This window comes from Pristis pectinata, chromosome 21 (assembly GCF_009764475.1).
Source record: "Pristis pectinata isolate sPriPec2 chromosome 21, sPriPec2.1.pri, whole genome shotgun sequence".
In the NCBI taxonomy this organism is placed as follows: domain Eukaryota; kingdom Metazoa; phylum Chordata; class Chondrichthyes; order Rhinopristiformes; family Pristidae; genus Pristis; species Pristis pectinata.
In genome coordinates this window covers 36176961-36193191 of record NC_067425.1, presented here as the reverse complement: position 1 = coordinate 36193191, position 16231 = coordinate 36176961, and the positions used below count along the sequence as shown (strand labels likewise).

At 42.9% G+C, this 16231-nt stretch overlaps 1 protein-coding gene across 4 annotated transcripts in view; it reads left to right on the top strand.

The window, feature by feature from the left end:
* rabep1 (rabaptin, RAB GTPase binding effector protein 1) overlaps positions 1-16231 on the top strand; it is a 98197-nt gene that overhangs the window by 27982 nt on the left and 53984 nt on the right. For all 4 annotated transcript variants that reach the window (XM_052035365.1, XM_052035367.1, XM_052035366.1 and 1 more), the window contains exons 7-9: positions 1887-2065; positions 7742-7879; positions 12869-13327. In XM_052035365.1, coding sequence (XP_051891325.1) covers positions 1887-2065; positions 7742-7879; positions 12869-13327 — 776 coding nt within the window. The remainder of the gene's footprint in view (positions 1-1886; positions 2066-7741; positions 7880-12868; positions 13328-16231) is intronic.

Here is a 16231-nt window from a genome sequence, read left to right as displayed (position 1 = left end):
GGACCTTGGGCTGCAAGTCCATAGTTTCCTGAAAGTGATGACATGAGTAGAAGGGTAGTGAAGAAGGCATTTGGTATGCTTGTTTTCATAGGCTAGGGCGTCGAGTATAGGAGTTGGGAAGTCACGTTGCAGCTATATAAAATTAGACTGCATTTGGGGTGCTGTGTACAATTCTGGTTGATGCACTACAGGAAGGCTGTGGTAGCAACAGAGTGCAGAAGAGATTTGTAAGATGTTGCCTGGAATGGAGGGCTGTAGTTATAAGAGATTGGCTAGGCTGGGTTTATTCTCACTGGAACATAGGCTGAGGGGTGACCTTATGGGGGTTTATAAAATTATGCGGGGCGTGGATAGGATAGAGGAGGTGGTAGAGGCAGATCTGATTACAGAGTTTAAAAGGTATTTGGACAGGTACTTGGATAGGGAAGGTGTTGAGGGATATGGGCCTAATGCAGGAAAAGGAAATTAGTGTAGATAGGCATCATGGTCAGCAAGGACAAGGTGGGCTGAGGGGCCTGTTTCTGTGCTGTATGATACTACGATTCATAATGGCTCGCTGTATTAGTGCAGATGACCAAAGATGTAGGTTTTAAAAACCCTCAAATGTGTAAGTGGGGTTTTAGGGAGAGAATTCTGAAGTGGATCTGCTTGGCATCTGAACTCACAACCACCAATGGTGGAGTAGTTAAAGCTGAAATGTTCAGAATAAGTGAAGACTTCGGATAAGGAAATTCATGTTGGAAACCTAATTCGAGTAGTAGGACAGATGTAACTGACCATGATCAGCCAGCCATCCATCCTCATTCTTCTCAATCTGTAACCCTAGCATCATGCAGTGCTAGATAGGACCTTGCTCACTTGTTCCATTCTTATCTATCCAGTTATATCCAGAGTATTACGTGCAATTGTTTCCTATCCTTCCAACTATGACTAGAGTCTCTCTAGCACTTGTATTCATCGTGCTCTTATTGCCCGTTAACTGCTGGCCATTGGTGGCATTATCTAAAAATGCAATGAAAACAAAATGATGGAATGACTCGGGTCGTCTACAAATCCCTTAGTTTACACATGTAAACTGAGGATATTCACTCTGTATTTACCTCACCACCACCCCCTTCATCTTTGGTTCTAAATTCTATCGTGCTTTTCTGATCACCTATTCTAGATGAGTAGATATTTCCTCAAATTTTGGGAAGATCCAAAATGTTTCTCATCCCTGCTACAAACTCCATCAGCTATTGACAATTTCCCCCTCATTGTAATATCTAAGAATGAGACTTGGTATATTTAACCTCAACCGAGGTTCCATTCATGCACTCTAGCATCACTGAGGCCACAAACTTCTGTTGTCCATCTTTGGCTTCTGCTGAAATCCTAATCCAAGGTTTTAATACCTCCCTAGATTTGATTACCCCACCATTGTCCTGACCACTCCTCCATCTCTTATTCTCAAGTTTGAGGTCATCCCAAACCTTGCTTCCAGCATCCTCACTCTTGCAATTTCATTCATAATCACTGCAGAATTGTATCCCTCTACCATAGAGGCCATGCTTTTAGTGCAAGCTCTGTAAATTCTTCCTTAAAACATATTCTCCCCATTTCCCCTCCCTCCCCCCCACTATCCATGTGCGCACACTTTTTTCCCTTTTAAGATGCTTCTTTAAAACTACCTCTGACCTGGCCTTTGTTTAACCCAATAACACCATATGTGACCCAGTGTCAAACTTGTTGATGTTTCTGTGAGAGACAGTGAATGTGCTACTGTGCTGCAAGTGCTAAATAACTGTTGGATTTTGTTGAATTGATGACTGTTTATTTGGTTCTGAAATCTGCTGGGAACTTGCAATTTGTTTGCCGAGTTTGATGTGTTTAAATGTTTCCACCAGTATGTCATCTTTTGGAACAAGAGAGGCAGCAGCACAACCAGCTGAAACACACGTGGCAACGGGCCAATGACCAGTTCCTCGAGTCCCAGAGGCTACTGATGAGGGACATGCAGCGCATGGAGAACATTCTCACTTCAGAGCAGCTTCGACAAGTGGAAGAACTAAAAAGGAAGGAGCAAGTACGAGAGTCTTAAAATCTATCATTTTGTATTCATTGAAGTGACAGAAGGAATGAGGCGGACGAGGGTCTGTCTATTTTTGGGAAAATTAATCACCTGCAAATCTGCTTTCTCAGTCTGGTAATGTTGCAGAACCTTTTGAAGACTTCATTTATTCCATTACAATCTTCTAATAAATCGAACAGCAGATACAAAATTGCCCTCATGATTGAGTCTGAGTGCAACCTTCAAGTAATTTGCAGCTGTGAAGCAAAGCTGAATCCATCCACCACCTACTCACCACCCCCCCCCATTGTAATGGTGTAGTAGAGAATCACTGATGTGGTTCTTGAAACGAAGGGTGCTATGGGAGACTCGAATGATGTATGTTGGTGCAGATAGGAATCAGGAATTGCTATTACTTGAATTGTTTATTTCATTGGAATGAATTTTGTTGAACATTTGGGAAATGACTCGTTATGAAGAATGCAGCCAATCACACACAATTGCAGTGTTGCATATAGCATGCTTCATGCATTCCCCACGTCATTTGATACCTGGGAAATGAGGAAAAATGGATAAACATTCAAGCCAGTCAGTCGGAGTGAAGGGTGGGGGGAAGAAAGTGGAAATTTGTTTTCTGTTTCCCCAGTTGGTCAAAACTTGTCCACAGCCTACCCTGACAATTCTATATACTTCCTCCATTTTATACAAGGTGATCTCTGCCTCAGCATGACTAAAGCGCACTTTCACCTTGGAAGAAATTCAGCATTTATTGCATGTGGGGAACAGCTGCCAGTGTATTTGCTTTTCTTGGGAAAGTACCAGTCCTGATGCCCAATCTTTCTGCTTTCCATATCTTCTAGGTGTAACCTGTTGTCCTCTCTCTATCTGAAACAGTTAATCCCCCAACAAACAGTCAAGTCAAGATCTTGTACAAATAATGAATAGTATGATTACAAGGAGAATGGAATGCTTTTCAGGTTATTTATTGGAATAACACGAGTATATGATCCACGTGGATCAATAAACTTCCAAGTTTCATCCCTTGAATGTGCCTTTTGATGCCAAGGGTAGAAGCAGGCATCTGACAGAAACCTGCTTCCCCCATTTAGGGATGAGAGGAATAAGTTAGTAACCCACGCTGGAAGTGCATGTGTAGATGTGAAAAGAATGAGGACTAGCTGAGAACGCTGTATGATCGGCAGGTACTCACTGTCATATCTACTTTGTAAATTGTGGCAGCTTGGTTGAGGTGCCCAGCATTCACTGAGCCAGGATTCATTTATGAATTATCTTATTCAGAGCAGGGACAAAATTAATGTCTACATAATAGAACCATAGAACAATACGGCACAATACGTGCCCTTCGGCCCACCATGTTGTGCCGACCTTCAAACCACACCTAAGACTATCTAACCCCTTCCTCCCACATATCCCTCTATCTTAAATTCCTCCATATGCTTGTCTAACAATCTCTTGACCAACGTATCAGCCTCCACCACCACCCCAGGCAGCGCATTCCATGCACCAACCACTCTCTGGGTGGAAAAACCTCCCTTTGACATGCATTCAATAAAGATAGGACACTAGATTTTTGGACAAGTGAGAGGAGGTTAACAAGGTAAGGAAGAAATGTAGGCTGAATCATTTGCTGCTTTAATTGGCTTTGTACTATCAACCTTTGACATAAAGTGAATTATATTTATGTCTGCAGGGCTGCCTCCTACCAGCTGGAACTGGATATTGGAAAGCATTGTCTGATTTGACAGATTAGAGGAAGTGGCTGTTACTAGCGTATTGTTGTTAGGTAACAAGTGTTACTTTGCACATGGATAAAGACTTGTATTTTAGACCATAATCCTCTAAGCAATGTAAATTTCTAGCACACTTTAAAACGAATCAGAGAATCGTACAGCATGAAATCAGGCCATTCAGCTCAACTCATCCACACTGACCAGTGGACACCCTTTTGTATTAACCCCATGGCCCAGCACTTGGTCAGTATCCTGCTATACCTAAGTATTCAAGCGTTCATCTAGATACTTCCTGAAGCTGGGTTGCTGACAGCATTTAACCACTCTCTCGAGCAGTGCATTCCAGGTATTTGCCACTCTGGGTGAAGTAAGTCCCCCTTATATGCCCTCTGAATCTGTCCCCCTTACTCTAAACCTATGCCCTCCAGTTTTATCTCACAGATATGGGGAAATCTCAACCCTATCCATATCCCTCATAATTTTATCATACCTCAATCATGTCTCCTCTGCTCCAGGGAAAACAGAGCTACCTTCTCCAGTCTCTCCTCTTAACTGAAAAGCTCCATCCCAGGCAACATCCTGGTGAATCCCCCCTGCACCCTCTCCAGCACTATTGCATCCATCCTACACCTTGGTGACCAGAACTGCACCCGGTACTCCAGCTGAGGTCTGACCGAGTTTATAAAGTTGGAGCGTAACTTCCCTACTTCTGTATCCAGTGCCCAACTAGTGAAGGCCAGTGTCCCGTATGTCTTCCTAACCATGTTTTCTACCTGAGTTGCCACCTTCAAGGATCTGTGGACTTGTACTCCGAGGTCCCTCTGTGTATGTCCTAGCCTCATTTGTGTGCTCAAAATGCGTCACCTCACATTAAGCTCCAGCTGCCATTTATCAGCCCAAACATTATCTGTCTGTAGCATAAGACTGCCTTCCACACTATCAACAGCTCTGCCAATCTTCATGTATCTGCAAACTTGCTGATTGTGCCTCCCACATCCACATACAGTATATTATAAACAACAAGGATCCCAGCATTGATCACAGGCGTCTAATTGCAAAAACAACCCTCTGCCTCCTATCACCGAGCCAGTTTTGGATCCAGTTTGCCAACTTGCCCTGAATCTCCTGGGTCCTTACCTAGAGAACCATACTTTGTAACCCCTTCAAAGGATTCAATCAAATTAGTCAAACAGGATCTGCCCTTGATAAAAGCCATGTTGGCTGTCTGATTAATCCCTACCTTTCCAAGTGATCGTTCATCCTGTCCCTCAGAATTTTTTCCAGTATCCTCCTTACTACTGATGTTAATCTACAGGTCTATAGTTACCAGGCCTGTCCCTGCTGCCCTTCTTGAAAAAGGGACCATGTTTGCTGTTCTTCAGTCATCTGGTACCTCGCTTGTGGCCAGAGCCCCAGCAATCTCCTCCCTTACATCCCAGAAGAACCTGAGGTAAATTCCTGGCAATTTATCCACCTTTAAGTCCACTAAGACATCGAGTACTTCTGTTTGTGGAGACTTGCAATAGACTTTCATCTGCCCTTCACCGAATTCTCCATCTGCAATGTCTGTTTCTTTTGTGGATATCAATGAAAAGTATTCATTTAGAACCTCACCTATACCTTCTGGCTTCATCCATAGATTAACCCCATTGCCCCTAATGCACCCTACTTTGTCCCTGGTTATTCTTTTGCCCTTAATATACTAGTAGAATGCCTTTTGGATTGTCAGTGTCTGCCAGTGATTGCTCATGATGACTCTTTGCCTTTCTAATTTCCGTTTAAGTACCTCCTCACAATTTTCCTACTCTTGAAAGGCTTTCCCTGTCATTAGTTCCCTGTACCTCTCATGTGCTTCCTTTTATTCCCTCTTTATCCAACTCTCAATGTCCCTTGATATCCACGGTTCCCTATATTTGTTATCCCTGGCGTTTACCCTTACAGGAACATGTTGACCTTGAACTCTCACTATTTCTCCTTTCGATGCTTTCCACTGTGCAGGTGTGGACTTGTCTGCAAGTAGATGCTCTGTCTATCTTTGCCAGGCCCTCCCTTATGTTAGTTAATTTGTCTTTGCCCCAATTTCCATCCCTACCCTTTTCCATAACCACTTTTAAAATATATGGAGTTATGGGCACACAGTGTTGCTGTACAGATTTGCTAGTTGTAAAATTACTTGGAAGCTTTGAACTGCATACTAGTCATTCTGTTTTCATTGAATTGTTAAGTGTTGGCATCTCTATCCGTTGTATCATAAGTACAGAATGGTTATAGCATGGAAGGAGGCCATTCAACCTGTAGAAACCATAGGGGTTCTGTATGAGAGTAACCAAGCTAGTCCCACACCCATTAGCCCTGAAATTTCTTTCATTTCAGTTACTTATCCAGCTCTCCTTCGAATGCTATGATTGAATCTGCTTCCATTGCTACCTCTGGCAGTGCATTCCTGACTCGAACCATTTGCTGCGTTGAAAGTTTTCCCTCATTTTACTTTTGGTTCTTTTGCCAATTATTCTACGTTCACTGGTTCTTGACCATTCTGCCAGTGGGAACGGGTTCTTCCTTGACTACCCAAGTGGAATACTTCTGAGGAAGGACACATGGCTGTAGTAGCGTGTCATATTCCATCTGGGTAGTCTACAACCCAATGGTATGAACATTGAATTTTCCAGTTTCAGGTAGCCCTCACTTCCTGTGTTCTTCCTGAACCACCTCCAGTCCTCCCATTTGTTTCCTTTCCCATACTCCCCTCCAGACTCCTTCCCCCCACCCCCCCCCCCCCACATCACATTTTCATCCCCTGCTCCCAGTTCCATCCACAGACTAGCCACACATTTTGCCCACTGGATCCCCTCCATCTTATCAGATTCGAGCACTGGTGTCCTTCGTTGCTGCGAAATCCCACCGTGGCAGCTGTGGAACTTAAATCTGGTTCATTATTTGGTCATTCATTGTGATAATACTGGTTGTGTAAACCTTTCAGGAAAGGAAATCTACCATCCTTAACTGTCCGATCCACATGTGGCCCAGACCTACCAAAGTGGTTGACTCTTAAATACTGTCTGAACTGGCCTTATAAACGACTTGGTTCAAGGGTAATTAGGAATGAGCAGTAACTGCTGATCCTGCCAGTGTTGGCCACATCCTGAAAAATGAGTACATTTTTAAAAACAATTCTTACCACTCTGCCAATTTTCCATCCATGTTGGTTCAGCCTCTTTTATCCCTTGACCTTCAATCCTGATGACAATCCTATTATGTAGCACCTGTCAAGTTGCTTTTTGAAGTCTCTGTATACTGCATCCATATTTTCCCCATTAATCCTCCTTACTTGATGAAGAAAGGACTATTAACTTAAGGCACAGTTTGCCCTTAACAGATGTTTTTGTAATCAATCGAAACTGCTCTGAGTGACTGCTGATCCTCTTTGTGATCATTGTTTCTAGAATGTTCCCCACCACCAAGATTAAACCCACTGATCTGCAGTTAGAGTTTGCCTCCACACCTTTTTGGACATTTGCAGTTTTGCGGTTCTCAAGCATTGTTCCTCTTAAATCTATAGATGTTTCAAAGATTATGGCCAGGGCCTCCGTAATTTCCTCTCAGCATTGTGGGAGGCACCTTCATCTAGGCCAGGTGATTTATCCAATAGGACCAGTTAACTCTTGTAATATTTATATCCGTCTAATTGGTGCGAACAGGAATGCAAAGCTTTAAAGACGTTCTAATCGTTAAATAGTATTGCAGATTTAAAGGTGGTGCAAGAATATTACTAGTGCAACTACTGTTGTGAGGTTTGTACTGTGTTTTTGAATGTAAAGGAGGTCTGTACTGAGACAAATTACATACCATAAGTGGAAATATGAGTATTACTTGCCGAGACCTTGTTAAAAGCATCCTGAGAGCAAATGTGTTCTGAAATTTAAAAAAAAATCTATTTTAGGCTGAAGATGAACAGAGGAACCTCAGCAAAGTCAAGGAGAAGAAACAGCCCGAGACTGAGGAAGAAATATCAGTAATAAACTCTCAGCCACGTGTGGAGTCTCCTCTCAAATCTCTCCACACCTTGCCTGATGAAGAGGTCAGTTTTGTAACTTGTGAGCATTTTCTAGATTATTCGGCAAACTCGAATGCTGCCAGTAATTGGGCTGGATCATACTTGCCTTTAGCCTGCAGTTCCAAAGAGAACCTGGAACTGTTCTCTCCCTGTCAGCTTAACTGCTTTCAGCATTTGACTTCTCGCTCCACCACTGAATTTGCCAGTGGCTTTCTGTAGAAAGGAGCCAGGTTCCATGTCTATCTGGCCCCTCAGCTTTATGCTAGGGATGGCATAAGGTACTCAGACCTGTTCATTTGAATTGGAGTGCTGATCCTGAGTAAAAAGGCAAGTACAAATGTGTTTTGTTTTACATTCACGTGGATTGGTTAATGTTTAAATTAACTTTCAGTATTTTCAATTTCTCTAAGTAATTTTAATATATTTTCATTACATTTAAGTCGGCATAGTCGGAGATACATAAAGTCTGTCCATCAGACATATTTAGAAACGGTCAAAGTCTTAACATTGTTATATCCACAAGTACGTGTGTGCACAGGTGAAATGAAAAACGTACTTGCAGCAGCATCACAGGCACATAGCATCAGTTAAGTGGCATTCACAAGAAAAACTTAAATTAACCAAAAATTAAACACAATTTTTTTTTACAAGAAAGAACAATTAGAACAAAAGGGACAGGATTGACAGCTTAATGTTCTGGGGTACAGGTGCTTCAGGCAGGATAGAGGCGGAGGAAAGAGGAGGAGGAGGAGTTGCATTTTTAAGGGGAATGTCACAGCAGTGCTCAGATGAAATTACTGAAGGATCATCCAGTGAGGCTTTGTGGGTGGAGCTGAGAAGTAAGAAGGGGATGGTCACATTGTTGGGGCTTGTATAGTACTATAGGCCCCCATATAGTCAATGGGAATTACAGAACAAATATGCAGGCAGGTTGTGCCAAGTTGTAAGAATAATAGGGTTGTCACGGGGGATTTTAACTTCCCTAACGTAGACTGGGACTGCCATACTATTAAGGGCTTAGATGGGGTGGAATTTGTTAAGTGTGTTCAGGAAAGTTTCCTTGGGCAATATATAGAGGGCCCTACTAGGGAGAGGGCAAAGTTCGACCTACTCTTGGGTAATAGGGCAGGGTCTGTGACTGAGGTGACAGTGGGAAAGCACTTTGGGACCAGTGACCATAGTTCTATTAGTTTTAAAATAGTTATGGAAAGGGACAACTGGTCCACAGGTTCAAGTTCTAAATTGGGGCAGAGTGAATTTTGATACAAGACAGGAGCTTGCAAAGGTTGATTGGAGTAGATTGTGGGCAAAGGGACCATAGGCAAGTGGGAGGCTTTTAAAGGTGAGATAATGAGAGCTCAAGGTCTGCTTGTTCCTGTTAGAGTGAAGGGCAAGGCTGGTAGGAGTAGGGAACCCTGGATGATGAGGGATCTTGAGGCCCTGACCGGGAAAAGAGAAGAGGCATGGGTCAGGTACAGGCAGCTGGGATCAAGTGAATCCCTAGAGGAGTATAGGGGATGCAGGAGTGTACTCGGGGAAAGAAATCAGGAGAGCCATGAGATCTCTTTGGATTTTCCTTAATATAAAATAACTTTGGCAGAGAAGATTAAGGAAAAAAGAGCAACTAGAGAATAGGGCCCCTCAAAGACCAAAGGGGACACTGTGTGGAGCTGCAGGAAGTGAGAAAGGTCCTTTACTGTGGTGAAAGACATTACTTTAGAACTGGGAAAAGTAAATGGGGGGGGGGGGTCTTGAGGATAGTCTGCATTACAGTAGAGGAGGTGCTGGATGTCTTAAAAGGTATGAAGGGTGATACATCTCCGGGGCCTGACCAGGTTTATCCAAGAACACTGCGTGAGGCTAGAGAAGAAATTGTGGGAGCCCTGGCTGAGATATTTGCGTTGTCGTTAGCCACAGAAGAGGTGCCAGTAGACCAGAGGGTAGCCAATGTTGTGCCCTTCTTTATTTAAGAAGGGCAGCAAGGGAAAACTTGGGAACTATAGACCAGGAAGTCTAACGTCTGTGGTAGGTAAGTTACTGGAGAGGATTCTGAGGGATAAGATGTATGTACGTCTGGAAAGACAGGTTGATTTGTGGTAGTCAGCATTGCTTTGCACATGGAAGATCATCTTGTACGAACTTGAAGTTTTTTGATGAGGTGACCAAGAAAGTTGATGAGGTTTAGGGTGATAGATGTGGTTTATATGGCCTTTATGGTTCCACATAGGCTGCTCTTGAAGGTTATATCATGTGGAATCCAGGGAGAGCTGACTAATTGGATACACAATTGGCTTGATGGTAGGAAGCAGAGGGTGATGGTGGAAGGTTGTTTCTCGTACTGGAGGCCCGTGACTAGTGGTGTGCCTCGGGTCGGTGCTGGGCACATTGCTGTTTCTCAGTTGTATCAATGATTTGGATAAAAATGTACGAGGCATGGTTAATAAGCTTGCAGATGACACCTAAAATAGGTGTTATAGTGGACAATGAATAAGGTTATCCAAAATTACAGGGGGATTTTGATCAGTTGAGTAAGTGGGCTGAAGAATGGCAAATGGAGCTTAATTCAGATAAGTGCAAGGTTGTTGCATTTTGGAAAGTTAAATCCAGGTAGGACTTTCACAGTGAACGGCAGGACCCTGGGGAGTGTTGTAGAACAGGGGGACCTTGGAGTACAGGTACATGGTTCACTGAAAGTAGTGTCACAGGTAGACAGAATGGTGAAGAAGGCTTTTGGCACGCTGGCCTTCATAAGTCAGAGCATTGAGTATAAAAGTTGGGAGGTCATGGTCTGGTTGTACCGGACGCTGGTGAGGCCACACTTGGAGTATTGTGTTCAGTTTTGATTGCCCTGCTATAGGAAAGATGCTATTAAACTGGAAAGAGTGCAGGAGAGATGTATAAGGATGTTGCCAGGGACTGAGTTGTAGGGAGAGTATGGACAGGCTAGGACTTTATTCCTTAGTGTAGGAGGTGATCTTAGGTGTATAAAATCATGAGGGACATAGATAAGGTGACTGCACTGTCTTTTTCCCCAGAGTTAGGGTATCGAGAACTAGAGGGCATAGATTTAAGGTGAGAGGGGAAAGATGTAAGTAACATGAGGGGCAACTTTTTTTTACACAAAGGGTGGTATCTGTGTGGAATCAGTTGACAGGAGGTGCTTGAGGCAGGTACAATAACAATATTCAAAAGGTACATGGATTGGAAAGGTTTAGAAGGTTTTGGGCCAAATGCTGGCAAATGGGACTAGCTGGAATGGGCATCTTAGTCAGCATGGACCAGTTATGCCGAAGGACCTGTTTCTGTGCTCTATAACTCAATGACTCTTTCAAAAAAAAATGTCCATTGTAGTGCAAAGTGGTCATAGTACTGCTGTACTGAGGTGGTGATTAGGGTTGTGCAGGTTGGTTCAAGAACTGAATGGTTGAAGGGTGGTCTGGGACTTCAGGCTTCTGTACCTTCTGCCCAATGGTAGCTGCAAGATGATAGCACAGCCTGGATACTGGGGATCTTTGATGGATGTTGCTGCCTTGAGGCAGCTCCTCATCTAGGTACCACTGATGATGGGGAGGGATGTGCCTGTGATGTATTAGGCAAAAGCTCACCAGGGTGTTCCAGGTACAGGGCCTGGGAAGGTGTTGTTTGAAGCCAAGTCGCCACTTGCGACTTTTGGAAAAACTCAAGTGCAGAGGTCAGCTTAGCCAGTTTTCACATCTGTGACAGATTGATCTGGGCAGGCACTGAATTCAGATAGAAGGCAGGGTCAGTGCAATCTGGCCCATTATAATTTGAATCGTTAATGTTGGGTGAGTGCAACACGTGACAAGATCAGGTTTGCCGCTACTATGAGGAGTTAACTGATACTGGCTACAGTTGCAGTCAAGTGTTAAAGCCAAGCTCAGTCTTGAAGCAGGGCAGAGATGTTAGACTTCCTGATTGTTTACTGTTCCTAATTGCTGCTGCTGAAAAGGGATGTATTGATTGCTGAAGACAGAATGGGGTCATTTGTGCTGCTGACAGTATAACAATGCACAAGAACAGGAATAGGCTTGAGTTAACAAAGGGCTATTAGTTGCAATGATTCATAACCATCACCTTGCCCTCTTAGGGGCCTGAGGTTAATGTTTTATCCAAACAAACGTCTCCTGCAGTACCGGTCAATTGAGAATCGAAACTGCAGATGCTGGCAATCTGGGGGGGAAAGAAAACAAAGTGCTAGAAATATTCAGCAGGTCAGACAGCATTTTCCCTCCCTCCAAAGAATGCAGCCTCACCTGCTGTGTATTTCCCGTGCTTTGTTTGTATTTTATCATATTGATTTCTGGAGTTATTGGGGTGGTAGTACGAGAATAGAATTTTTTGCCCTATGCTCACTAGAGTTTTGAAGGATCTGATCTCATTGAGGTTGAAATTATGGATTGACAAGATAGTTGCTGTCAGACTGATTCTGTATTAGTGCACCTAGAATAATGAATGTAATCTCCAGATAAAGGGTCTGCCATGTAGGACCAATGAGAACCTTCCTATTCAGAAGATTTTAAACCTTGATATTCTACTCCAGAGGGTTGTGGATGCACAGCTGCTTGGTATATTCCGGACTGAGGTTGATGGATTTTAGATAGAAGGGGTATGGATAACAGCAAGAAAGTGAACTTGAGGTGCTGCGTCAGTGACCTTATTGACAAACTGAGCAGGCTTGAGGGACAGTAGGACCAGCTCCTAACTATTTCCGGATGCTCTTAAGGTATACCATCAATAATGTATTGAAGTATCATCTTCTATTGTGTTTGCTTCCAGTGGGATTTGAACCCACAACCTTCCAACTTGAACGAGAGAGCTACCACTGAGCCACAGTGGTAACCTGTATGTTGAGTATGGTAGATGCATTATTTCCTGGCCAACAGCAAATACTATTCACAAATTGGCACTTTGGGAAGGTAAAAGGTGCCATTAACCTTGCTTGGAAATGTTTTTTTTTTGAGTGTTTTCAAATGAATTTTACTTTTTTTCTAGCCTTATGGAAATAGCATCCATGGGTCAGTACACTCCTTGGATTCTGATCTGTCGACGTCGCTTGCAGGTCCTGCTGTTAAACAAGACAGTGAGTTATTTCGTGAGGGCTTAAGAAGGGTGCAGTCCACTGACAGTCTAGGTACCTCTGGCTCCTTGCAGCCAAAGAGCTTGGGCTACGGACATAAAGCAAAATCTGCAGGAAATCTGGATGAGTCGGACTTTGGACCTTTGGTTGGAGCAGACTCTGTTTCTGAGAATTTTGATACGGCTTCAGTTGGCTCTTTCCAGATGTCTGGTTCCTTTACATTGACCAAAGATCAAGAAAAAGCAATTAAAGCACTCACGCCAGAACAAGAGGAGACTGCTTCTCTATTGTCAAGTCTTACACAGGTGGTGGATAGTGCCCCTAGTGGATATAGAATGGTCAGTGAAAAAGAATGGAATTTACTGCAACAAGAGGTGAGTGTCTTAAACACACTTTAACTTGTGCTGTTATCAAATGTTCAGAAAAGCTGTGGCTTCATTTCACTTTGCATCATGTCTGCAATTTCATGAACTGTCTTTTCTCAAAAAGTGTTGTTGTTTTTCCTTGATCTTAATCATTAAAGAAAATAACTGGGTGTAGAGTATCAGTGGGTATCACTGGCAAGACCAGCATTTATTGACCATCTGTAATTTGCCTTGATAAGGTGGTAGTGAAATTCTGTGGTCCTGCTGAAGATACTGTCACAGTATTGTTGAGTAGAGAATCTGTAGATTTAGACCCAGCAGTTGTGAAAGAACAGCGATATATTTCCAGGTCAGGAAGATGCGTGGCTTGGAAGGGAACCTACAGGTGGTGCTCTTCTTAAGAGCCTGCTGCTTGATGGTAGAGATTTTGAGTTTGGGAAATGTTGGAATAGCCTTGGTGAATAACTGCATTGACATTTTTTTCTTTGTCTTCAAGCTGTGATGGTGGTGATTTCAGGTGGAAGCCGAGATGAAATGATTATTTGGCACTTGGCTGTTTTTGGTAGCGAATGCTTCAACTTGATCTTTGGCATTCATTGGCTGGACCCCACTGTCGTCAATGTGGACGTGGATCTTGGAACTGCCTCCTCCCATAAGTTATTTAATCATCCACCACCATTCATGACTGGATGTGATCAGACTGTACAGCATTGATGCATTGGTTGTGTGATTGCTTAGCTCTGTTTGTTGTATGCTGTCTTTGCTGTTTAGCAGGTATGTACTCCTTGCTGCACCTTCATCAGCTGGCACTTCATTTTTGAGTAAAGCTAGGTGCAGCACCAAGGTTAATCCAAGGCTTGATTATAATGCTAGAGTTAGGGATATGTTAGGCCACAGATCGTGGTGTACATTGCTGTTGTTAGTGGTCCACAGTGCTTCATGGATGCCCAGTTTTGAGCTGCCAGATCTGAGTCCATCTCTTTTTGCAAGAATGTAGTGCCGAACAACACAGTTTCTTCAGTGTAAAGACCAGGCTGTGTGACGAGTAGATAGATGTGCAAAATAGATTACTGAGTAAGACATCAAGGTTCAGCCCTCCTGTTGGTTCATTTGGTCATCTCGGTGCTACCATGCCATTCCGGGTGATTGATATTGAACTCCCCTTCCAGAGTATATTCTGCGCTCTTGCTGTGTTCAGTGTTTCTTCCGAGTGCTGTTTGTCATGGAGGAGCACTGTTTCATTAGTTGATGAAGGATAGTAATTGGCAGTTATCCATGCTTAATGATACCATGAGACTTCATGGGGTCTGGAGTCAACGTTGAGGACTCCAAGGACTCTAACTAAAAGCGGCCAAATAGCAAAAAAAAAGTAGATGGAATATCATTAAGGAATTCATCTCGAACACTCCTCACCATGACACTGGCCTTGTGAACTCTGCTGCAAAACATTGCACTGCATCGTGATCCTGTAGCTAACACACAAACATCAGTGACTTGTAGCTAGAATATGACTAGGATCCATCTGCATGGTTACCAGCACTGGCCCATGCTACCTATCTGCCATTTGTCAAAATTTCTAGCATCTTCAGATGAGGGAAGAAAACTAGGGGCAATACTAACCTCCCTGTTCACCAAGCATTTAAAACCACCCCAGTCATTATGGAAAGACACAATTCTGTAATCCAGCTGGAAGTAGCTACAGATAATGGAATGTATGCAACATTACCTCATGACTAATACCAGAGCAAATGTTCCTCTCTTCAGCTTTGAAGATTGAAAGCCTTCAATGGCCACAGCCTGTGCGGATTCTGTTGAAGTCACTTGGTGCAAAATCAGTCTCTCAGTGCAACTATGGCCATGGGTTCACTTGAAAATTTATTAAAAGTATCTTGGACCACTATAGAGTAACATCCAATTAGCCTGGAAAATCTGCTAGTCCAGCATCATTAAAGTCCTGAGTGTGCTGGATTTTACTGGATGAGGCTTTCCATGTCATTGCCAAAAAAGAACCGATCCAACTAATCGAGTCCCCAGTGAGTTCTGGGGAGCACAGGGATCTGGGGCCCAGGGAACGCAGGAATCAGGGTTCCTGTGAGACTTGTGGGAGCCAGCTGCCTAAATGTCAGAATTTCTGTTCAGTTGAATGGCAGATTATAGCAGTATTACTGTAGTTAATTTTTGGATACATCAATGTATCAAGGAATGTTGGGATAGTGCAAGGAAGTACTGCTGAGGTAAAAGATCAACCATGATCTTAAAATGGCATTGGGGCAAAGGACCAAATGGCCTGATCGTGCTTCTTCACCTCATGTTCTTATGATCTTGTGGTCCAAATGACCAGTGTGGAGATGGGGAATTTGGATGCCTCATTGTTATCCCACAAATAAACACTCTTGAATATTGTTAGACAGCCATAATTTAACTTGCATAACATTCTTAATGAAATTGCATGTTTTCTTGTTGGAAGCATGAGAGATTTGAGTCCTTCAGTTGTATTAAAAAAACATTGCCAGTAGGAATTTGATCAAATATAAAACAATTAAGAATTAAACACAATATAACTTAATGTAATCAGTATTAGTTTAATCAGTTAAATGTATTCATAGATTTAAATACATCATAAATGAGAATGAAACTGGAGCCTAATAGTGATCAAGAATTAATACGTTATTGGCAATTTCAGCAATTGTCCAATGGTTTTATAGGACTGGAGCGTGTACTACTAACATGTCTCTAATGTTAGAGTATCCTCAAAGTCAGTTTTCCAACAGGTATTTGTATTCCCTGCTATCTTAAATGGGGCAACTGAAATCAAAAACTACTTTTGGGTAAATAAGCGCGTGTGTGTCTAACTATCAGAAGATTGCTATCATGCTACACAGCATTTCACTCAGCTGGTGGCTTCCAGTGAAC